Here is an 18081-nt window from a genome sequence, read left to right as displayed (position 1 = left end):
GCCGCGACGACGCTGCGCGCGCGTATTGTCTTCAAGTGGTCTCCCTCGCCGCCGGCATCGACCAAGCCTCCATGCCGTGGAGGGTGCGCGCCCGGCCGCTTGTTCTCGTCGGTCTCGCTGCTTTGCGGTCTACCGCCAGTGATGGACCCGCCCGTAGAAGGTGTGCGGCTGCCACTGTTCGTGCCCCTGTCTGCAGGCGTTCCATAAGCTACGCGTTTAAGGCAGCTACGCTGAACCCGAGAAGGATTCGCGTAGCGATTTTCGCCCCAGATGACTAGTTCGCACAGACTGCAGATTCTCCGGATTATTGCGATCAGATCCTGGCTGGGTTTACTTGTTGCATTGTGTTTCTTCTATCGGTTGTATCTCTTTTACGTTTCAATACGTATTTTAATCAAATATTTCATAGTATTTACCTCATGTACCAAAACTTATTACTGTCGCAGTTGCTAACAATTGTCATTAGTTATTACATTTTATTATAAGAGGTCCTATTGTAGCACGTTGCTCTGGGACCTCTTTCGGTAAGAATAGTCAGTGTATATATGTATACTTCATGTATTTAAAAGAAATAAACTTAAAATTTCTCATAATGACACTCTAAATGGCCCGGCTGACCTCAAGGTGTTTCGAAAGTCTGTGAGGCTTGAAGACCGTGGACATGGTACCCCCATAACAGCTCAACTATTTACTCTTCTATATAGTTAGCTAGCTTTTCTGATAGCAAGGTTGAGTCTAACCTCATATTTGAACTTCAAACTGCCTGGAGGCTCTTCGACCAAGAGTCTCAAGAAGACATATGACCCTATGTTGAGACAATGAATTATCAAGAATGTGAGTTCTATTCTCCAGACACCACAAGGAACCTTTCTGATGTACTACATCCTCTTTCCTACGGACGACCCTCCCGCTGCAGGTAGTCGCAATACTCACTTGAACGAGGCGGGAAAAATACAATTAATACTAGTTGCGGTTGGCAACCGCTCCCAGGCGAACTGTCCTCTGGTAAAGAAAGTAGCGCAGTGAAGTAAGGACAGACAGAAAGGGTGCATGCAAAACACCTCTATTCATTTCCTTGTGTTACACTGCACTGAATACACATATATCCTGTAACCAAGAGCGCCGAAACCTCGAGTAATTTTTCCGCCGAAGTTCCACGGCTACAGAAAGTGCATTTATTTCGCCCCCTCGTGGGGTCCCCGTCGGTAACAGCGTTTTTAGCAAAACGCTGGCGATCCACTGGATTCGTGTTTTGTGGTGTCAGAATAGACATTCTGATCTGATTTGATTAGGCAACGTTGGCTGGAACGGCATTCAACAAGCTGGCAGCCTGGAGCCCGAGATTCCGTCGCGTAGAGCGGAACGAACGCAAAGCAAAATGACAAAGGCTCATATGAGGCGAGTTGTGAAGGGGTCACTGAAATCTCCTCCCTGACCTTTTTGTTTTCGCAAAATATGCAATGCACCAAAATTACATACGACAGAGTTACTGGCAAAGAAACAAAAAAGCAGTTGAGGAAAGCGAAACAGACTGAAGGTTCAGATATCACCGCCGTCGTTTTTGAGTATTTCAATTAAGGAACTTAGTCCATAATAACCGCTGGCTGTATCATCTGTTCCATGGTTATGCGCACGGCTTGATTCTCGCTTCATCTTTTCATGTCTAGGACTCTGAATCTCAGGTGGCAGATTTTAATGGCATCTTCGATGAACTTGCACCGGAGTACCTACGAAGCCAATGCAGTGTGTGTGTGTGTGTGTGTGTGTGTGTGTGTGTGTGTGTGTGTGTGTGTGTGTGTGTGTGCGTGCGTGCGTGTGTGTGTGTGTGTGTGTGTGTGTGTGTGTGTGTGTGTGTGTGTGTGTGTGTGTGTGTGCGCGCGTGCGTGCGTGCGTGCGTGCGTGCGTGCGTGTGTGTGTGTGTGTGTGTGTGTGTGTGTGTGTGTGTGTGTGTGTGTGTGTGTGTGTGTGTGTGTGTGTGTGTGTGTGTGTGTGTGTGTGTGTGTGTGTGTGTGTGTGCGCGTGTGTGTGCGTGTGTGTGCGTGCGCGCGGGGGGAAGGGGGCGGGCTATGGCATAGTGTAGCTCTATGCGCACAATACAGTTATCGAAGATAAAATAACGCACAGGTGCTTACTAGGGGCCACTGGTGTCGTTTATCGAAGATTCTGTAAGGGACACCACCTGAAGTATTAAAAGGTACCGACAAGAGACGCAGGAGAATGACGGAAGTGATCTAACAGCAAAGAGTGTTCTAGTATGCGTATTACACTGGAAGGCATTGAGTCAACGTTGCATGTTACTGTTTACAAGCGAAACCGTTGGTTTCATTTCAATCTGCGCTATGTGCACGAGTCTTGGGCGTGGTTGAGGACGAGTTGTTGGATTAAAATATATTCCTAAGCTTTGCAGGACCTCCTTCCATGCATGAGCGCTTTGTCCGCCCCCTCACTAATGAATAAGTTTCTTTTCGAGTACCCGACTGAGACTGGGTTCAAGGGCGTTGATTATTTCCTTTACAGAATGTTCCGCGTTAGCGAACGTTCACAACCGGGAAGAATTCAAACGGGAACACGCATGTGTGCACTATTCCTCCGCGTTCGTGCGCGTGTAGCTCGACGGATTGAGAATATGCGCTTAGCAGGACGTTTCGTGACGAACGATAAAGCACGCTAGTTCTTCGCTAAAGCTGAACATAAAAACACCGAGATATTGTTTTATTCACAGGCGATGTTTGGGTTTGACTCCAGGATGATATTGATGTTTGACCCCGTTCTATTAAGACTTCGCGCTATTGTGAACGAGAAACTAAGTAAAATACGAAACGACGTGCAATACATGCTGCCTTCGTTAACTCGCACTGCACATCAGGTTCGTTTCTCCCTAAAACAAGGAATGTTAATACTTTGCCTATGTTCCTGACTATACTATACTATACTATACTATACTATACTATACTATACTATACTATACTATACTATACTATACTATACTATACTATACTCAGGGGCGTAGCGAGGGGGGGGGGGGCTTATGGGGCTTCAGCACCCCCCCTCCCCGAAATTGTTTCGAACTGTCACGCCCCGTTCACCAAAACAACCACCGGCGCCGCAAGTCATTCTGGATTTTGTCACCTACAGTGTCTTTTTCTGACTAGAAAAGACATTTCGGCGCGAACATTGCTAACTCGGGTTGTATTTCGTGGCAACTCCCATGCACCTGGAGACATGTAACGCAAGGGGCCTCATCCTAGCACAAACTTTCAAGGGCGTATCGATGGCTCGCTGTTGAGACTAAAATTTCGGTTCAATTATTCGCAATACGCGACCGGTGACAGCTGCTGCTACGCAGTACACTGGAACGAAGGATAGCGTCACTGAGATTTTTCCCTGGCCGCCGCATATGTACAAAAATGTAAAGGTCCTTGAACTACAAACATGCATTAAAATATTTGTCCTCTACTTGCTAATTTCACGGACTTTACGTTTTTCGTATCAGCTACATGCACTGCTTTGCTGGTTCCGGACCGATATAGCTCTAGGCTTCGTGTGATATTTTCTTTACTTAATAAATACGCAAAAAAATGGAAGCATTGGTATCAGTTATGTCTGCCAGGAGTGAATGATAAGGGTATAGTTGGTATGACATGATTACAAGACATACGAATACATTCTTTTATCTAAAAAAATACATATTTCACGTGTATAGACAGTGCGTAGCGTTGTCTAGTACACAATGGTATTGTCAATGGCAATGGCAATGCAGTTATTATTGTTGCGTTTGATCCTTCCACAAATTCTATGAGGAGGCCGCGCTGCAACATGAGCCCCATCCGAACAAAATTTCTGGCTACGCAACTGACTATACTATACTATACTATACTATACTATACTATACTATACTATACTATACTATACTATACTATACTATACTATACTATACTATACTATACTATACTATACTATACTATACTATACTATACTATACTATACTATACTATACTATACTATACATGCCATCCACCCCGGCGGTTCAGCAGCTATTGCGTTCGGTTGCTTAGTCCAAGAGCAGTGACAGCTGTAAATGAATGGAGGCGAAATGCAACAACGCCCGCGCGCTGGCGCTGTGGTGCACACTCAAGAAACCAGTTGAGCTCTATCTGCAGCCCTCAATTACGGCTTCTCTCCTATCCCACACAACTACGTTTGCGTGTGAAGTTCATTAGTCCATTAATCAATATATATAAATATGCTACAGCATACATATTTGTAGTTGTCGGCATTGCTCAAGTCGTGTGCTCACATTTTATTAGGAAGCACTATTTGCCTTTTCACGCGCTTGCACTCAGCGGCTGTGTGAAATATCATTGCACTCAAGGCGGGCATCGCAATGAACACTTGCGTCTCTCTTCGGCGAGTGGTTTTATTCACGCAGTCACTTCCAGGTTGGGTCTGTCTGGCAGTTTCACCTTTTGTGTAATTCTACACTGTTTTTACAGTCTGCGCAATAGTACGGCATGGATGTGTAGCAAGCCGTAATAAAATGTTAATGTGATAGATAATGAGATGCTTTTCCCTCGCGTCGGCAAACAACGTCGAAACGGGGAGCGAAGACACAGTGAGATTTCTCGGCGCACACTCGTAGATAAAGACAAATGGAAGTCACAAAGGTTTGTCGAGACATGTACGCCTTTATCTGCTTCTGCCTTCGCATCTCGTACGGTGCGGCACCGGTGTAGGCTTCCAAATACGGACGATAACAGCCGCCTGAAAGCCTAGCGGTCACTCTGGACGAATGCTCTCCACGACAGACATCTCTGCCGGCTTCGGGGAAGCGAACCAAGAAGCAAAAAAAAAAAGAAGAAACGATTCCATGAGCGTTTGTCGATTTGTTGTCTGCACGATACACGGGTCGTGCTTCGTGTCATTGACGACGCTCCGATACACAAACGGTTGATCCCGCACCACGACAAAGCAAACAAGACTGCGTACGGAAAACGTACTCGATACGCTGATAACGATAATGACGATGAACATTACTCCACGATCTTCCACGCGTTCCGTGTTCTTCCTTTGTACACAGAACACTCAAAAGTGAGGTTTTTTCTTAGAGCGCAGCTCTTGAGCACCCGTTCGTGGGTTGAACCGCGTCGCCGTCGTAAGTGTAACCGAGCCAAACCATAAATAAATAAAAATTGGCAGTAGCTCGCTCGGCTATGCCAGGATATGCGTAGCGAAAGCTAAGGCATAGCTTGGTTAGCCTTGGCTAATCTTTATTGCAAGCCCAGGTTAGTCTGCCCTTATAAGAATGGTCAGTAGACAGTCTATATACTTATAATAGACTCTATTGCCTTCCTATTGATATTTATTTTTGTCTACTCATAATCTATAGACTGTCTATAGACAAAATTCCACTAAAAGTGTATGGCCATAAATCTGTAGATTGCCTATAGACTGTCTATAACATTTGTATTGCCCATAGACTGTTATCTAGAGTTCGTCTATAGAGAGTCTATAGACTTTATAGACAGAAGTCTATGGATAGTCTATAGACTGTTTAAAGAAGTTTATTTAAGGTTGGTTGTCTGGCTAGTTGTTGTCACGTGGTTCGTCACGCGGTTGGTGACGTGACCAGTCACGTGGTCGGTCACGTGGTGCGGTGCGACCACGGTGGGAATGCGAGGACGGCGAAACTGCCAGTTTGTGGCCAATGTGGCTTTCGCCACAAAAATAAACATCGCCGCGACTCGGACTCGACCACGCGGCGCAGCGAACAGATCAGTTTGGCTGGCTGCTCCACGAGAGCACTAATCCAACACTGCAATTTTTTTTCAACATGGTATTTACTGCACGAGGTATGTATCTACATACGGAAACGGGCTTTATAGAGATTATTTACAAAGCACGCAGCTAGTGACTGCACTGCACTAGCTTGACAGAAAACAACACATCTAAAAGGGCGGAAAAGATAGGCACCGCATCAACAGCGAAAACCAGTCCAGTAGAAAGTCTTTTTAATAAACGTCCCCGAGTTGGAGGATCATTCGACTGAAATAGCTTCTGCCCGAAACAAGAGGTTCAGCGCTGCGGTCCTGCATGCGCGGTTTCCACGGGCTATGAAGTCCAATGAGGAAAAACATGTCATGTGGTTCGTAATCAAGCTGAGTAGCCGCAAGGTCTACGGAACACTACAGCAATTTAAAATAAAGTCCTTCTTTAGTGTCCCTTGCAATACACCCCAAAACAAAATCGCATCCTCGCAGTTAACAAAACAGTGTTCGATTGTTTCAGGTACACTGCACAAATGGCAGTTAACAGAAGGCACAAAAATGTTTTTTTTTCCTATGGAGCCACATGTTAACAGGCAGAGCTTCGGTGTGTAATTTATAGAAAATCGTTTTGGTGCAAGGAGGAATCGGAATCTTGACACTCGCGTTAACAAATCATGACCCTTGAGGCCAAAAGTACTGCAGCCGATCAAGCCTCGAGCTAAACTGCACCATACTCTCGCTCTGTGCATTGCCCATCGTTCTCTTCAATTATTACTGCTATCGAATTAGTAAACACATTCTCGCGCGCTGTGCATTGCATATCGTTGTCTCCGTCAACTAATATTACTATCGAACTAATATCGCCGGCAGGCTTGCCGACGACCCGGCAAAGCAGAACAATGAGCCTACAGAGCCCGAGACACCTAAGCATCCGAGTTAGTTTAAATATAAGGAAACCCGAATGCAAATAAGTACACAGAAGCGCTTATACAATGAAGACCACCGGGTTTCCAGGCCACTCGAAATAAAAGCTATTCACACTGATAGCCATGAAATTAACTATAATTAACGTCAACATTATTGAACACTCACCCCTTGTGGGGAAAACAGACCCTGATGTAAAAACGAGAACAAATTACTAGCCCTCCGGAACGATAGCATTAAAACACGCGAAACGATAGAAAAGCTCGAAAAGCCCACGAAAGTAAGAAAAGTCCACTGCGAAACAGTGAGAATATTAAGGTTATGCTGTGAAAAGTAATCCGGAGCTCTCCACGACGTAGTCTCTCATAGGTCATGCGCAGCTCAGATGCCCAAAAAAAAACCATGTAATACCACCAGCCAGAATTAAAACAATGTTATAATGAGCACTTATAATAAGCAAAAACCCAGTGACACAAAAGCATATCATGAGCAGTCTGGCCTGACTGCATTAAAACATGAAAAACGAGGCCTTAAAAGCACTCAAAAGCAACTGTAAAGAGAAACATTAGATAAAATGAGAGGACGGCTGGATCCCTATTTAATACGACTTTTTATGCGCAACCCAAATCACAGTGGGACAGTGAGTCGTTCGCTAGCCGATTTTGAACCACTGTGGTTTCGAGGTTTCATCATCGGAGTCATAGCTGCGAGTTCGCGGAGCTTCGAGACAATTTCGAGGAGCACGCCTTCGGAACGTAGAGTCCCCTGAGAGCGGGCCGGTGGAGCGGAGTGCTGCTGGCTGCGGAGCCGTCGATGTGAACGAATTGCTGCGGCGGTTCCTGCGGTAATACGAAGAGAGAGAAGGCACGCGTGAGACAAGTGAGAAGGTGGATCAAACTTAGGCTTTTGTTCTCATTGGTTACAAGTAGGTAGCATCCCTCTGTTATAAAAGGACACACGACTTACTTTATATCATTGATTTCTTGAAAGGAATTCGTACAAGATGAATCATTTAGTATGCGTAAAACGCTTATTATCCACAGAATAAACCCCCAATTAATTAATTAATTAATTAATGACTGACGGACTGACGACTGACTGACACTGACTGACTGACTGAACTGATTGACTGACTGACACTGACTGACTGACTGAACTGACTGACTGACTGATGACTTACTGACACTGACTGACGACTGATGACTTACTGACACTGACTGACTGACTGATTGACTGACTGACTGACTGACACTGACTACTGACTGACTGACTGACTGACTGACACTGACTGACTGACTGACTGAACTAACTGACTGACTGAACTGACTGCAGTACTGACTGAAGACTGACTGACTGACTGAAACTGACTGACTGACTGACACTGACTGACTGACTGAACTAACGGACTGACTGACTGACTGACTGACTGACTGACTGACTGACTGACTGACTGACTGACTGACTGACTGACTGACTGACTGACTGACACTGATTGACTGACTGACTGACTGACGGAGAGGATCGATCAATCGATCCCCTAACTTATCCAAACCATGTGCGGAGTTCTGCAGAAGTTCACTGGTCACTTTGCCCCTAAGAGGAACCATCTCCAATGCTTGGAGTGGGTTTTACATTGTGCTACTGGCGCAGCTCGGTAGGCTTTGAGATTTACAGTTGTGAACTTTGAGCTCGAGAGCCACCCGTGCGGCTATTGTCTCTATGGACGGCAGTCCTTTCGCACTTCAAATGCACTGGGGCCTTCTGCTGAGTACTGTTCCTCGTTCACATCCCAATTCTATTCGATGTATTATTCCAATTTAGCCGTCCCATCTCGCACGACATGAGCAGCCGTCGCGTCTAAATGCGGTTCCCCTCAGCGCGCGTACCAGGTCCCTGCTGGGGCTGGCGAACAGGTCCATAGTGACGGCTCCCTTCGAGCCAGCTCGCTCCAGGTGGGAGCTCCAGGCGATCACGTCCACCTGCGCGTGCTCGGGCACGACGCACAGGGGCACGGGCACTGCGGACGGCCTGAGGCGACGCCACAGCGCGCCCAGAGAGCCGAGCAGGCGGCGCAGCAGGCGCCGAACCTTGGCCAGCCAACGGCGCTCGTCGTGGCGCTGCTGCAGGCCGCTCTCTTCGTCGTCGCGGGGCGTCTGAAGCTCGATCTCCACGAATGGGTCCAGGTCCGAGGCGTCCTCCAGGATCATGGCTGCAGCAGCCGCCGCCCCACCCCGCTCAGCCCCCGCCCGACCATGGACCGTGCGCCATGACAGGGGAATGAGGTTCCTGCATCGCCATCCCCATCATCGTCACCCCAGATCCAATCCAATCCAATCCAGCGTGACAGGCCGCCACTTCATCTTCTCTTCAACGTCCTCATCGCCCTGGACCACACAAGGAGAGACCTAATTTCGTCGGCAACTGTTGCAACTTGGTTGCAGCAACACGCCGCCATGAGGTGATGGCGTAGACAAGCATTCTGTTGTCGATTCGGTTGACATTGCATAAAGGGTTAGTTTTCATTAAAATGGTACAGTATGTGGGGTTATACGTCCAAAAGCTATGATAGACGCGGTAGTGGAGGCCGCCGGACTAAATTTAGCCCTCTAGGGTTCTTTAACGTGCAATAAAATCGTCCGGCGCACTGGCGTTTTTAAATGGCCAGCTCCGATGTTTTTCTACCGCCTCAGATTTTACTGAAACTTTAACGATGCGTTCCTAGCAGTTTTCTTTTCCTATAAGAAAAACTTCGAAGTGCGGCGGCGTATTGTTGCCGCGCAAATGAATTTAAAAATTTCTTAATTCGAGGCCTCAATCGGGGAGATTTCTGCGGGCAGTCGTGCAACTTGGTTGCAGCAACACGCCGCCATGAGGTAATGGCGTAGACAAGCATTCTGTTGTCGATTCGGTTGACATTGCATAAAGGGTTAGTTTTCATTAAAATGGTACAGTATGTGGGGTTATACGTCCAAAAGCTATGATAGACGCGGTAGTGGAGGCCGCCGGACTAAATTTAGCCCTCTAGGGTTCTTTAACGTGCAATAAAATCGTCCGGCGCACTGGCGTTTTTAAATGGCCAGCTCCGATGTTTTTCTACTGCCTCAGATTTTACTGAAACTTTAACGATACGTTCCTAGCAGTTTTCTTTTCCTATAAGAAAAACTTCGAAGTGCGGCGGCGTATTGTTGCCGCGCAAATGAATTTAAAAATTTCTTAATTCGAGGCCTCAATCGGGGAGATTTCTGCGGGCAGTCGTGCAACTTGGTTGCAGCAACACGCCGCCATGAGGTAATGGCGTAGACAAGCATTCTGTTGTCGATTCGGTTGACATTGCATAAAGGGTTAGTTTTCATTAAAATGGTACAGTATGTGGGGTTATACGTCCAAAAGCTATGATAGACGCGGTAGTGGAGGCCGCCGGACTAAATTTAGCCCTCTAGGGTTCTTTAACGTGCAATAAAATCGTCCGGCGCACTGGCGTTTTTAAATGGCCAGCTCCGATGTTTTTCTACTGCCTCAGATTTTACTGAAACTTTAACGATACGTTCCTAGCAGTTTTCTTTTCCTATAAGAAAAACTTCGAAGTGCGGCGGCGTATTGTTGCCGCGCAAATGAATTTAAAAATTTCTTAATTCGAGGCCTCAATCGGGGAGATTTCTGCGGGCAGTCGTGCAACTTGGTTGCAGCAACACGCCGCCATGAGGTGATGGCGTAGACAAGCATTCTGTTGTCGATTCGGTTGACATTGCATAAAGGGTTAGTTTTCATTAAAATGGTACAGTATGTGGGGTTATACGTCCAAAAGCTATGATAGACCCGGTAGTGGAGGCCGCCGGACTAAATTTAGCCCTCTAGGGTTCTTTAACGTGCAATAAAATCGTCCGGCGCACTGGCGTTTTTAAATGGCCAGCTCCGATGTTTTTCTACCGCCTCAGATTTTACTGAAACTTTAACGATACGTTCCTAGCAGTTTTCTTTTCCTATAAGAAAAACTTCGAAGTGCGGCGGCGTATTGTTGCCGCGCAAATGAATTTAAAAATTTCTTAATTCGAGGCCTCAATCGGGGAGATTTCTGCGGGCAGTCGTGCAACTTGGTTGCAGCAACACGCCGCCATGAGGTAATGGCGTAGACAAGCATTCTGTTGTCGATTCGGTTGACATTGCATAAAGGGTTAGTTTTCATTAAAATGGTACAGTATGTGGGGTTATACGTCCAAAAGCTATGATAGACGCGGTAGTGGAGGCCGCCGGACTAAATTTAGCCCTCTAGGGTTCTTTAACGTGCAATAAAATCGTCCGGCGCACTGGCGTTTTTAAATGGCCAGCTCCGATGTTTTTCTACTGCCTCAGATTTTACTGAAACTTTAACGATACGTTCCTAGCAGTTTTCTTTTCCTATAAGAAAAACTTCGAAGTGCGGCGGCGTATTGTTGCCGCGCAAATGAATTTAAAAATTTCTTAATTCGAGGCCTCAATCGGGGAGATTTCTGCGGGCAGTCGTGCAACTTGGTTGCAGCAACACGCCGCCATGAGGTGATGGCGTAGACAAGCATTCTGTTGTCGATTCGGTTGACATTGCATAAAGGGTTAGTTTTCATTAAAATGGTACAGTATGTGGGGTTATACGTCCAAAAGCTATGATAGACGCGGTAGTGGAGGCCGCCGGACTAAATTTAGCCCTCTAGGGTTCTTTAACGTGCAATAAAATCGTCCGGCGCACTGGCGTTTTTAAATGGCCAGCTCCGATGTTTTTCTACTGCCTCAGATTTTACTGAAACTTTAACGATACGTTCCTAGCAGTTTTCTTTTCCTATAAGAAAAACTTCGAAGTGCGGCGGCGTATTGTTGCCGCGCAAATGAATTTAAAAATTTCTTAATTCGAGGCCTCAATCGGGGAGATTTCTGCGGGCAGTCGTGCAACTTGGTTGCAGCAACACGCCGCCATGAGGTGATGGCGTAGACAAGCATTCTGTTGTCGATTCGGTTGACATTGCATAAAGGGTTAGTTTTCATTAAAATGGTACAGTATGTGGGGTTATACGTCCAAAAGCTATGATAGACGCGGTAGTGGAGGCCGCCGGACTAAATTTAGCCCTCTAGGGTTCTTTAACGTGCAATAAAATCGTCCGGCGCACTGGCGTTTTTAAATGGCCAGCTCCGATGTTTTTCTACCGCCTCAGATTTTACTGAAACTTTAACGATACGTTCCTAGCAGTTTTCTTTTCCTATAAGAAAAACTTCGAAGTGCGGCGGCGTATTGTTGCCGCGCAAATGAATTTAAAAATTTCTTAATTCGAGGCCTCAATCGGGGAGATTTCTGCGGGCAGTCGTGCGGGACGTCACTGGATGCACAGCCGTCGATATGCATGATGTGTTCGTTGAAGGACGAAATTTCGAGCTGGATTTTGGTCTTTCATGCAAATAATGACCCAATCTCTCAATTACAGTCGCCAGTTTGGCCAGTCAACGCCCACACGATAAGTTTTGTGATATTATCCGCAACGTAATAGGACAGTCTGTCCTGACGTCATCTGTTGGTTAAAACCCAATGTCGGTTTCGAAATACCTCTAATTGGTATTGTAAAAAACGGTATTTTGTACGCGACCGAGGGGACTCAAAGGAATGTGATTTGATTATCAACCCAAAATGTTCAAAAAGACCCCGCCTTTTTAAAACGAACTGTGCACTTCACAATCGGCATAGGCTGCTTAAATAACTGTCACATTCATCATCAACAGCCTGACTACGCCCACTGCAGGGCAAAAGCCTCTCCCATATCTCTCCAATTAATCCTGTCCTTTGCCAGCTACGCCCACCGTATGCCCGCAAACTTCTTAATCTCATCCGCCCACCTAACCTTCTGCCGTCCCCTGCTACACTTGCCTTTTCTTGGAATCCACTCCGTTACCCTTAATGACCAGCGGTTATCTTGCCTTCGCAGTGCCTGCCCTACCCAAGCCCATTTCTTCCTCTCGATTTCGACTAGGATGTCATTAACACGCGTTTGTTCCCTCACCCACTCTGCCCGCTTCCGCTCTCTTAACGTTACACCTGTCATTTTTCTTTCCATACCTGGCGTCGTTGTTCTTAACTTAAGCTGAACTCTTTTCGTTAGCCTCCACGTTTCTGCCCCGTAGGTGAGTACCGGTAGGATACAGCTGTTGTACACTTTTCTCTTGAAGGATATTGGTAAACTGCCATTCATGATATGAGAGAATCTGTCATATGCGTTCCACCCCATTCTTATTATTCTAGTTATTTCCCTCTCATGATCTTGATCAGCAGTCACTACTTGCCCTAAGTAGACGTATTCCCAATTCTCAACTGCTGTTCCTTTGCTATACTGTTGAACATTAGTTTGGTTTTCTGCATGTTAATTTTTAGACCCACCGATCTGCTCTGCCTGCCTAACTCATTGATCATGCTTTGCAGTTCATGTCCTGAGTGACTTAGCATGGCAATGTCATCAGCGAATCGCAAATAACTTAGGTATTCTGCATTAACTCTTATCACCAACTGTTCTTAATTAAGGCCTTGGAATGCCTCCTGTAAACAGGCGCTGAATAGCATTGGCGAGATTGTGTTTCCCTGCCTGAAACCCTTCCTTATTTGAATTTTATGGCTGAGTTGATGGAGGACTGTGGTAGCTGTACAGTCGTTACATATCTTCCAGTATTTTCACATAAGACTCTTCGACACCCTGATTCCGCAATGCCTGCATGACGACTGATGTTTCCACTGAGTCTAATGCTTTCTCATAATCCATGAAGGCTATATATAGGGGTTGTTTATATTCTAGGCATGTCTCTATCACCTGAGTAATAGTGTGAACACGGCCTATTGTGGAGTATCCTTTACGAAAGCCTGCCTGTCATTTGGTTGATTGAGTCTAAGGGTGTCCTGACTGTATTAGCGATTACCTTAGTAAACACCTTGTGGGTAACGGACAGCAAGCTGATCGGTCTGTAATTTTTAAAGTCCTTGATGTCTCCTTTTTTATGAATTAAGATAATTTTAGCCTTCTTCCAAGGTTCTGGTGCGCTCGAGGTCACAAGGCATTGCGTATACAGGGTGGCTAGTTTTATAGCAGAATCTCCCCTCCTTCCTTCAACAGATCTGCTGTTACCTGATCCTCACCAGCTGTTTTCCCCATTTGCATTGCTCCTAAGGCTATCTTTACTTCCTCTTTCGTTACTGGCGGGACAACGCATTGCTGTGCGCTACTGCCTGTCTCATTAACGTTCTGATTACATTGGCTACTGTATAAATTTGTGTAGAACTCTTTGACTACTTTAACTATCTTATCCATATTGCTAATGACATTGCCTCTTTGTCTCTTAGCGCATACATGTGACTTTGCCTAAGCCTAGATTCCTCTTCACCGCTTTTAGGCTACCTCCTGTTCTTTGGAGAATGCTCGAGTCTATCCATATTAAACTTCGTTATATCAGTTACCTTGCGCTTATTGATTAACTTTGATTACGCTGTAACATTGGTATGTCGTGATACGTGTGTCTCCAAAGCACACGAGTTACGTATGTTTTAACGTGGCATGACGTGACGATGTTGAGGTTGCTCCGTGGTTGCGAAGCCGTAGCGACGATTCCAAGGATTGAGCAATTATATGGCTCCCCTGCATGCATGCATGCCACTGCGGCCCTGGCGGACCATCATCCCTATAGTTCAGGTGTCTTTAGAACCCCTGAGCTGAGGAGCGTTGTATATATAGGCATCATGTGAGAATGAAGGCTGATTTATTGCAGCACTGAGGTAGAAAGGAGAGTACAATGATGTCATTTTGACAATGATCTCGCTTTTGCGTGAGCCTTTTGCATTTAGATCGTTGAATGGAATTATCTCGAAAAGCCTTGGCCTGTATTATTGTCGCATCTCTGCATCTGATTGCGTAACGCATTCACGAAGATGAGACAGAGCTGTAACAAAGGTTCGTTGTCCACAGATTGGCCGTAGCACTGCGCATTAGGGGCACAGTAGAAAAAATTTCTCCTTGGCAGCCAAAGATCCGCCAAATGATTGAAACGCAGCTACTGGCTGGCAGTATATAGCGACACCACTTTATTGGCTCAATGCAACACAGGTAAACAAGTCGAAACACCCGCCCGATCACGTCGCCATGCTCCTCAGCTGCTTGAACAGCTTCAGCGCTTCGATGATCCTGTCCTCGGATCCAGGAGCGTCCCGATCCTTCACGACGTCCTCCGACCTGCTGAAGGCACGTCGGTCTTCTAGTTCATCCTCGTCAACGGGTCGCTGAGGCCGACGCATGCGTGAGGTCCCCGCTAGGGGCTGCACGGGCGGGGCGACCTCTGCACGGTGGTCGAAGGCGAAGGGCGGCAGCCGATCGAGGTGGGTGCGTTGTCCCAGCACGTAGGGTATCGGCCTCGAAACGTATAAGTGGCCGGGGTTGCCCAGGGGTACTGGCTCGATCATCATGCTTGGCCCGCTGTGGTGCAGGAGTGCATGCAGAGTGGAAGAGCAAAATTTCAGGCGCCTCAGTGCGACAAATGTGTTAAACCATCCGAAGACTCTGCCCAATTAAAGCCCAGTAAGCACATCATCGAGGCACAGTGCACGCATTTAATTTAGTTAAGATGCCACTAGTCTTCGCCGGAACAAATTTCTGTCTAACCTTTGTCTTTGCGTGTTTCGCGCTTTGTCGTTGCCAATAAGATTCAGAAGAATCAGGTACACTAGCCTTAGTATTATCAGGCTGGAAGCGCAGATTTCCCTCGCCCACTGGGCGTGTCCTTATTTCATATCTATTTATACCTCTTTCCGGAGAAGTCCGAAACTATCAAATACTTGACTATGCAAACTCTTCAAATGTTCTCGTGCTTAATGAACACACGTCTCACAAGGAGATATTACAGTCAAAACATTCACACAGTTCTACCGCCTTCACGCCGTGCCAACGTTTAACATTAACGCTGCATGCGCATGCACCCGCGGCGCCAGTAAACAGAAGAAAATGGCCAATGTTTACGCTTTGCTGTGTAGAACCCTAAACTGGGCAAAGGAGCGCGCAGCGCCCCCTGAAGTCTACGCGAGGCCTGACACCACTGCTTGTATCCGTGTCGTGACATTACTACTCTGCCATATCCATACCGCTTAGTTCACGCAACCCGCGTCTGTACCCGTGCGCCTGTGAAAACACTTTCGCACCTTCCGTTTAAAGATATGGTGTCGATATTTGCACGCTTACTAGTACACGTCAGAGTGCAAGCGCGTACGCTATTCACACCACTTATCTTTTCCACCTCAGTCTCCGCAATGAAAGTGGGGCGACATGAACGCCCCTGCTCCCCCCCCCCCCCCCCAAACTGTGCGCACTTCCTCACGCTCTCTCTAAATCTCCTCTGCCCCGCAATGTTTACGTTATCACTGCGGCCCATGCGCCCCTCCTCACACTCACGCTTAGCCGTCTACGACACTTCGGCGCCAGCGCCTACCATGGTAGCGCCACTATACGCTTGACAGAGGTCACGCGTGGCTCCATCGTGAAAACCTTCCATACAGAGGTATCGCTTTAAAACTTAACCCTTGTACAGCATCACTTGTGATGAGCCCCCAATACACCCGCAACACGTCTCGCTAACTATACGCCTGTCACACGCAAATACGCCTGACGAGTGCACTTCTTTTATGTGGATTGTGCGACTGAACTTCGTGCATGTGATGATATTAAGCACCTTCCGTAGATGACGGTAGGCGGGTTGTTCTTCCGCGGGACCATGTCCGGCAAAGGGTCGTTCTCCAGCTCGGTCCGCCCCTCGGAGACATCACTGTCTGGATCGCCTCCGGGTTGCCTGAACAAGCCGGGCAGCGGGTTCCTCAGACGGAGCCCGCTGAAGAGCTGCCCATGGCATGCTGGCAGCAGCAGCAGCGTAGACGTGGCGAGTACCGCAACCTGCAAAGAAGGACCATACGCACCGATCGGACCTCTGTATAAGCATGCGAGGGAGCCTTGGTAATAAAGGTAGAGCTCCTCCGGAAGGAATTAGCGTTCACACTAACGCATTGAGTAGTCGCTAATGAAGGAAACTGCTTGCACCTCTGCGCCTACTTGTTTTTGTAATTGAACAGACATACGCTGCATCACCCGTATATAGAATGAACGGGACCATATCTACGTATATGTTGACAGTATTCTCCCGGATTCATATTTTCTACACTACATTTACAAGAGGCAATGCACGTCACCCTTTCCAGTTGCAAACGTGTGGCTTACCAATGATGAAGAAGCAGAAGAAAGCATCGAAACGAGAATCGTTACAAAACAAGGATTCTCAGTAGTGTCTTCGTCCTGGTGGAATATTACAATCAATCAAGAAACAATCTATTCTGATGCAAAGCAACGAGAAGTCAGCTGCGGCGAAGCGCTGCTGAGCTTATTTAACAAGCTACATATTAAGTCTTACCACAGGAAAGTTCTAGCAAACACTGATAAAGATTGCCGCCTCTTCTGACCAGTGCCATAGCAAAGCGGGATCCTTTTCGTGCACACACAATGACTTCGGCTCTTTCGCGAAACGAGTTAGAGGGAGGTCAGGGCATATGTCTATCCTCCCCTTCTCGAAACGTTGGCTCATCTCTCTTTTTGACAAGCCACTGTTACACCTAACATCATTCTAGGTTGTGATATATATCATCAGGTTTTGAAGAACTATAGATGCAACACTCCGAAATGCTACGATGATGTCATCGAAAGGACAATAAATACCACAGCGTAATTCCTGTAACCTTTTCGACGGTGCTTTTAGAGAAACTCGTTGAGAAGGACTCCATGCAAATCCCAGCGAACAAGACTGATAACACAGAGAAAAGGAGAAAAAAAAGAATACGCTTCGAGCGGCAGCGAATTCCATGATAGAGAACGTATACTCACCGCGAACCCCTGCATGGTGTGTTTGGTGAGTGTCTAGGCACAACTTGTGCACTGAACAGTGCCTACTGGCTTCTAGTACGGCTTTTATAGCCCTGATAAAGGCCTCTTTTACCATCCTTTCCACTTTTTCTGGAAGAGAACGACTGCTCGTTAAGGGAAAGTCCTTGGCGAAATGTGTGCTCGCGCTGATTTTTGGCGTATCGACCATGACCCTGTTGATGAGATTTGGTTTCAGGCATCTGGACGGGAGGTCTGCGGTTTTCGCCTTGAAAGAAGATGGGTGGTTATTTAAAAAAGATACGAGCCTGGCTTCGCTGAAAAATAAAGCGCTGCCTTCTGAGTGCTAAATACACACGGATACCTTGTCAGTGGCAGAAAAGAGAGAGCTGAAAGTATCTTGCCGTCGATACGGCTGCGCTGCTGTTTCAGGCGAGGCAGCTTGCTCATATCGATATCAGCGAATACTGCGAGCGATGTGTGAGTGT

The 18081-nt window shown here is 46.8% G+C and overlaps 2 protein-coding genes across 2 annotated transcripts; both read right to left on the bottom strand.

Annotated features, from left to right (window-relative positions):
• Positions 1 to 7254: 7254 nt before the first annotated feature.
• LOC144127521 (uncharacterized) lies at positions 7255 to 8952 on the bottom strand. Its single transcript, XM_077660510.1, has 2 exons — positions 8576 to 8952; positions 7255 to 7528 (listed from the first exon to the last, which is right to left on the bottom strand). The coding sequence occupies exons 1-2, from the start codon at positions 8894 to 8896 to the stop codon at positions 7388 to 7390; spliced, it is 462 nt and encodes a 153-aa protein (XP_077516636.1). The 5' UTR covers positions 8897 to 8952; the 3' UTR covers positions 7255 to 7387.
• A 5862-nt stretch (positions 8953 to 14814) lies between these two features.
• On the bottom strand, positions 14815 to 17611 carry LOC144129975 (uncharacterized). The gene is made up of 3 exons (XM_077664025.1): positions 17597 to 17611; positions 16401 to 16618; positions 14815 to 15154 (listed from the first exon to the last, which is right to left on the bottom strand). Exons 1-3 carry the CDS (start codon positions 17609 to 17611, stop codon positions 14815 to 14817), a joined length of 573 nt encoding a protein of 190 aa, XP_077520151.1.
• Between the last annotated feature and the right edge of the window lie 470 nt (positions 17612 to 18081).

The sequence above is a fragment of the Amblyomma americanum genome, chromosome 4, assembly GCF_052857255.1.
Source record: "Amblyomma americanum isolate KBUSLIRL-KWMA chromosome 4, ASM5285725v1, whole genome shotgun sequence".
Lineage (NCBI taxonomy): Eukaryota > Metazoa > Arthropoda > Arachnida > Ixodida > Ixodidae > Amblyomma > Amblyomma americanum.
This window is presented reverse-complemented; position numbering and strand designations above follow the sequence as displayed.